The sequence below is a fragment of the Mus caroli genome, chromosome 3 (assembly GCF_900094665.2).
Source record: "Mus caroli chromosome 3, CAROLI_EIJ_v1.1, whole genome shotgun sequence".
In the NCBI taxonomy this organism is placed as follows: domain Eukaryota; kingdom Metazoa; phylum Chordata; class Mammalia; order Rodentia; family Muridae; genus Mus; species Mus caroli.
Genome location: NC_034572.1, coordinates 57637517 through 57644581, shown reverse-complemented (window position 1 = coordinate 57644581; position 7065 = coordinate 57637517). Strand labels below are relative to the sequence as shown.

Below are 7065 nucleotides of genomic sequence, written 5' to 3'. Positions count from 1 at the left end.
CTGGCACTCACTTTGTAGACCAGGCTGGCCTCGAACTCAGAAATCCGCCTGCCTCTGCCTCCCGAGTGCTGGGATTAAAGGCGTGCACCACCACGCCCGGCGCATTTTATTTTTAAATTCCTTATAACAGTGTTTTGCCTATATGTTTGTCTGCACCATTTGCATGCAGTGTCCACAGGGACCAAGTGAGGGTGTTGGATCATCTGGGCTGGAGTTACAGACAGGTGTGAGTTGGTCACTCTACCACATGACCTTGACATAAAATTTAGCTATTCACCTTAAACTCAAATATATCACAATGATCAAAAATATCATCTTAAGAAAATGTTGAGCCGTGCAGTGGTGGCACACGCCTTTAATCCCAGCACTTGGGAGACAGTGGCAGGCGGTTTTCTGAGTTCGAGGTCAGCCTGGTCTACAGAGTGAGTTCCAGGACAGCCAGGGCTATACAAAGAAACCCTGTATCCAAAACAAAACAAAAATAAAAAAATGTTGAAAAAAAATACAGAAATAATTTTGTGAAAATACTCTTCTAGATCGCAGTATGTTCTATAATACCGCAGCGAACTCATCCATCATAAAGATGAGTTCCAGTGAGTTGTAAGATTAAAAATTAAAGACCAATGTACTAAACTGTAAGGTGAGACTTATTCTTCAGACCATGACAGGTGCCTAGGTTTGAAAATATAGGAGCTAACTAATAATGTTTACTCATTTGTTCAACACAGGTTTTTGATTGATTCCTACATATTAAGCAGCCGTTCGCGAGTTTGTGACACTTAAGCTCCATGTTCGCAAGGGTAGAAATTATTCCTGGCTCTAGAACAGCTATCCAAAAGTTTGGAGTTTCATACACACGAAGAGAAATTTAACCAGATTGCTAAAGCTAGGTCACAATCATGCACAAGAATGATGTACACCTTGCTAAAGTAAATTATATTCCAACACCGCAGTTTCTCGATGACAAAACTGACTTTGTGAAGGTCAGAAAGCTCTCCAGGTCAAAGACGATTAGGTCGGAAGGGAAAGAGGACCAATTCAGAGACCAGGCAATTAAGAACGACGTCTAAGGCTGGGAGTTGGAAGCCACAAACGGGCATCAACGGCCCAACGCTCTCGCGTCTTGGCTAATGCAGTTAACTTTTTCCAGCACCCGTGGAGAACCTGGCTCCCAAAAAAAGGCCCCAAAGGCGGGAAAACGTCCCCGAAACCTAGCACGTAATACACGAGACAGAGTGCACAGGAGCAGAACCTTTAACTCTTCCCCCTCCGAGGATGGCGGGAGAAGAGGGTGACGGAGCACACCTGGGACCAGGAACAGAAGCTGCGGTCAATAGAGACAGAAAGGCCTGCATTAGACTGGAAAGAATACAGGCCCGCCTGGCCGGACCGCCGCAGGCGAGGCTCCGACCCTGCCCTGCGGTTGAAGGGCCCCGAACTCCCCAAGAATCGCTGCCCACGGCCAGGTCGCCTCTGCGCTGGAACTCGATGCTTTCGGCCGTGGGGGCCGCTCCAGCCGCTCGGATCCACTCACTAGCAAAGCCAACAAAGCGCCTCCGATGCCGTAAAGCCGCGCCGCAGGCCGGGCTGACACATGTAGAGCGCCACTGACCGGGCCGAGGAAGGCGGACGGACCCCCAGGCCTCGCTCACACTGCCGGAGGGCCGCAGAGACGCCAATCACAGACTGACCTTGGAATCTCCGTTGCACAGGGCCATCGGGGACCAACGCCACGGGTGCAGACTGCTGGCAAGGCCTGGACGCCAGAAGCTCAACACCGGGACCGGCAGAAGCGTGAAACACAAGAGCAGCCCGGAACCTAACAGCGGCCTCAGAACACAGAAGCGCGCGCAGACCCTGCCTCCAGCTTCCGCCCGACCGCCTCTAACCGGCCCCGCCTCTTAGAGGCGGGGCTATGCAAGCCCCGCCCTCGTCGTCACCCCGGGAAGATAACACCAAGCCTATCAGAAAGGAAAGCATCAGACATGCCCCCTGACAGGGCAATAGAATTGGATGTGATAGCTGACAATAATTAAGTAGTGGCAACATACCACCTCAAACTTCAATTCTTTGTAAACTGCAAGATACATTTAAGTAATGGATTCACTGTGTCACAAATAGTAGTGGCTCAATTTTTCTGGTTTTTTGTTTTATTTTGGTTTTGGTTTTGGTTTTGTTGTTTTTCTAAATAAGGTCACTCAGCAAACCAGGCTAGCCTCAAAGTTACATCCAGCTGCCCCTGACTCCTAAGTGCTAAAATTAAAGGTGTGTGCCACCACCTCAGTTTTTTAACAATAAGTTGTAGATTCCTCAGAAAGCCTACCTTGTTGAAGAAATTACTTTATATTTATTTGATTGCCTGTTTGGTTTTTGTTTGTCTGTTTCTTTTTTCTTTTGTAAGAATGTATGGTAGCCAGTCACCACCTTTGATCCCAGCAATCTGGAGGCTGAGGCAGGCACATCTTAGTTCCAGACCAGATTTTTAAAAATAAGGAAAGAAAGTAATTAAAAGAAAAATGTTCAGAGGCTCTTGATCTCTCTCTCTCTCTCACTCTGGTCTACAGAGTGAGCGCCAGGACAGCCAGGGCTATACACAGAAACCCTGTCTCAAAAAAAAAAAACAAAACAAAAAAAACCCAACATCCTCCCATGGCCTCTGTGCCTATAAACACATGTACACATAGACACACACACCCCCAACATACACACACACAAACACAATGAAATAAGAACTTTTGCAAGCAACAGCAAAAAAGAATGGCTGATGTGAAGGAAGAAGCCAGGTGTCATTGGTGTCCTAACACTTGCTCGTGCATCCCTGTGAGTTGGAGGCCAGCCTAGGACACATAGATTCCAATTCTAAGATCGCCTGGGGTACAAAAATAGATAGATAGGTAGGTAGGTAGGTAGATAGATAGATAGATAGATAGATAGATAGATAGATAGATACATAGATAAGGAACCGATATAAATCAAAGAAAAATGTTCAGAGGCTCTCTCTTTCTGCTCTAAATTCCTGTCATGGGGTGATGGTTAATCTCGGCTCTCAGTTTGACTGAGTCTGGAATCAACTAAGAGATAAGCCACTGGGCACAAGTGGAATAGATTCTCTTGAGTAGGTTATCTGTTGTCATCATGTTCCCATGATATGCAGATACAAGAAGATCCAAGGGAAAAAGTTTGCTTTTCTGATTATGGGACTTAGGTTTTGCTGTGAGTTCATTTATGTGGTCACTGCTGCTAACATTGTTCTTCACTGATGAAGTCTTTTCAGCCTTGCAATGTGGACTTCAGACCACGGCTCTCCAGGAATCCTCAAGGTCCTCAGTATAAGACTAGGACAACTGGGGTTATCTCAACAGCTGAGGTCTGAACAGCTAGCAGGTGCTTGGCTGTCCAGGGTGTAGTCAGCCACTGTTTAGCAACCCAGACTATTTCAGATAAGCCACCCTAAGAAATTTCCCTTTACTAGTCTCAGTTCTAGTAAGCCCTAAAAAGCCCTGAGTAATACACTCCGTAGTACCTGGGATTGGACCTAGGGCAGCACACATGCTAAGACAGCTCTTTGCCACTGACCCTCTTTTATTTTCTATTTTTACTTGGATCTCACTAAGTTACCCAGACAGGCATGAATTTACTTCATAGCCTAGCCTGGCCTTGGCCTTGGGACCCTCTTGTCTTATCATTCTAAATAGCTACAGTCCTAGTCTTTCACCGCCAGTTGCAACTGAATACCAAACTGCTAAGTTGTTCATTACTCAAAGATCTGGCTGCCACTAGCCTATCTGCACTGCAGCCTGTACCTTATACAGTATATATTGAGACACTATCTGAAAAAACAGAAAAAAAAAAGACAGGAAAGGAGAACTGCTGTGGATGATAGAGGACACAGATAGGATTTATGATAAACTATCAAGTAATAAAAGCTGGAAATGTTAAAGACTCATTTTCAGCCATCATAACAATAGTAAATTAGGACATGAAATATTAGTAGATGCTAAAATTAAAGAGTGAAAGATAAGAAGCAAGTTTTATTTATACTGTCACAGAGTATCTTCCCATATAACAGTTATTACTTATGCAATGTAAAATAGCAAATTTTTCTGTCTTTGCTTGTTTTTGAGTAGAGTTTCACTGTTAACCCTTGCTAGCTATGAACTAGACATGATCCAATTGCATTAGCCTCCCAAGTGTATATGCTACCACATCTGACAAAATTTAGCAACTTTAGAAGTGCCTCAAGTCACGCCTTTCTTGAGTTATCAACATGAATATCACAAATAATACAATACGTCAGTATCATGTCTCACTTGATGGTCTAAGTAAACTGAGAAGAATGTAACTGTAGTTCTGCCTAAAATTCATAAAAGAAAGGAAAATCAACTAAAGACGCGTTCCACAAAATAACTGGCCTACGATTATATCCAGTTATTTATTTCTTTAAGAAAACAATACCTCTAAACCTGATCATTAAAGGGAAGTTTTTTTCTGCAATTAGGGCAGAGTTTATCCATCAAGAACATCTTTTCTCTGTGATAGTGTATTAGCTGAAACAGTCTAAAGGCTGCCTCTACCAGGCCGAAGATAGAATAGCCCAAAGGCTGGAACTTAGAATAATCTGTTCTAAAACCTTTCTCATTCATACTTCTGACATGGCTTTGAGAATATCTTCTGAGGGCTGGAACACTTTGACCCTCAGAGCATCTTCAGCTCACTGCAGCCTCTCCCTTACCTCTGCATCAGGTCAGAATTCCCAGGGAGAGTATTCTAGGTTGAAGCTTATAGCCTCTTCTAATTTTCTTTCCTGTTAACATACTAAGGATGGAATCTGGGGCTTTCATTCCCAGCCTCTACAGCCTTTTCTAATCTTGCTTTAGCTTGCAAACAAAATTGTTTCTCTGCCTTTTATTCATTGGATGAATTACAATCCAAGCATAGATCCATTTCTCATTGCTTTAAAAAACTTCATGGTTTATAGAACCATGTAAGAGTCCAGACAGCCAAACTAATTCTGAGCAAAAATAGCAATGATGGAGGAATTGCTATCCAAGACCTCAAGAAATATTATAGAGTCATGGTAATAAAAAAAAAACTATATGGTGCTGGGCATGGTTATGTAGAGGCAGGTGGATCTCTGTGAGTTTGAGGCCAACCTGATCTACAAATTGAGTCCAGAACCGCCATGGATACACAGAGAAATGCTATCTATAAAAAAGAATTAAAAAATCAAAAAAATCAAAACAATGAGTACAAACAAGCACACATAGCTACAACCATCTGATATTTAATACACTAGCTAAAAAGTGGGATCTTTCACACATGGTGCTGAGAAAACAAGATGTTCATTTTTGTGTGTGTGTGTGGTGAATGTTTTCAAGACTTTTATTTTTTTTAATTAGGTATTTTCTTCATTTACATTTCAAATTCTATCCCAAAAGTCCCCAAGACCCAAAGATGGCCTAGTCGGCCATCATCGGGGAGAGAGGCCCCTTGGTCTTGCATAAAAAATGGGTGTGGGAGCTAAACGAGAGTTCTAAAATAAAGGAGGGGAGAGAAAATATGGCTAAGAAATATTGTTGTTGTTGTTTTAAAATCTCAATCATTTGATTTTATTAGTGAACAGATGAGACAAAATTCACAAACATCAAATTACAGGAAGGAGCCACAAGAGGGTGGAATTAATTTTTGAAATGGAGCCCAGGATAAAAGAAACTTGAGGTCACAAGCCTGAGTGTAAATCACTCCTTGTGCTTTTGAAAAATATTCTGTAAACCCCAGCTGTAACTTCTTAGTATCAGAATTTCACTGAGCTTGGTTACTGTGTTTTCTCTTGGCCAAATGCTGTGGCCTTTCAGGAACCACAAGAAGCCATAGTATCTTTCTGGTAAAATTCTCCAGTAAACTAAATATAAGCTTATTGGGATTTCTAGTACTTAATAAAAAGGGGAAGACAAATATATTCTTTTAACATTTCCCCCCAGATTCAAGAAAGATTCGGAACTTTCTAAACTTAAACATAATAATTCTGACTACAAAAAAAAGTTAATAGATGTTGTTTAAAATACTCCAAAATAACCCAATTACCTTTGACTATTTATAGGATGGCCTAGGTAGTTCATACCATATTGAACATGTCAGTGATTTAAAAACAAACAAACAAACAAAAACCCAAAATGGAGTAATAGTATTTTGGTACAAGCCACTTGGTTAATTAAATTGACCAAACTGATTCTTGAGGTTTATTCTAGCTAGGCGAAGGATGATTAGAAACCTAAATATAGGATCATGTCCAGTGTTTGAGCATGCTGACTCAAACCTAGATTCCTAGCACTCAGGAGACTGAGGCAAGGTTGCCCCTGAGTTCCAGACCAGCCTAGGCAACCCTGTGAGGTCTCAAAACAAACAGCAATTAAAAAAAAAAGTCAACCAGCTGATGACTGAACCATCAAACCAGTAGCCCACAATGATACATGACCAGAGTGCAGGGTATACTGGGCTACTTTAGAAACCTATAATTCTGGTATTTAGAAAGCAGAGGCAGGATGGATCAATGACAGTTTGCAAACATCCTGGTCAATATAGTGATTTTCAAGGCAGCTGGGGTTGCATAGTGAGACTGAATCTCAATGCCCATGTCTTCATTAGGGTTTTACTGCTGACCCTATGACCAAGGCAAGTCTTATAAAGGAAAACATTTAATTGGGGCTGACTTACAGGTTCAGAGGTTCAGTCCATTATCATCAAGGTGGGAGCATGGCAGCATCTAGGCAGGCATGGTGCAGGAGGAGCTGAGAATTCTACATCTTTATCTGAAAGGTGTTAGTGGAATACTGGCTTCCAGGCAGCTAGGATGAGGATCTTAAAGCCCAAGTCCACAGTGACACACCTACTCCAACAAGGCTACACCTCTCCAACAGGACCACACCTTCTAATAGTGCCACTCCCTGGGCCAAGCATATACAAACCATAACAGTCTTCTTCTCAAACAGACTTCTGTTAAGATAGACTAGAAGCTGCCTCCATGTTAGTTGGTGAGAGAATCAGAATAAGAAAAAAAAAAAAAAA

The 7065-nt window shown here is 42.3% G+C and overlaps 1 protein-coding gene across 3 annotated transcripts in view; it reads right to left on the bottom strand.

Annotated features, from left to right (window-relative positions):
• The window catches only part of Gmps (guanine monophosphate synthase), a 49510-nt gene that overhangs the window by 34569 nt on the left and 7876 nt on the right, over positions 1-7065 (bottom strand). The window contains exon 1 of one of the 3 annotated variants that reach the window (XM_021157141.2): positions 1692-1888. The exons of the other annotated variants lie outside the window; for them this stretch is intronic. Coding sequence (XP_021012800.1) covers positions 1692-1718 — 27 coding nt within the window. The 5' untranslated portion in view covers positions 1719-1888. Of the gene's footprint in view, positions 1-1691; positions 1889-7065 lie in introns of those variants that run through there. 3 annotated transcript variants of the gene reach the window in all.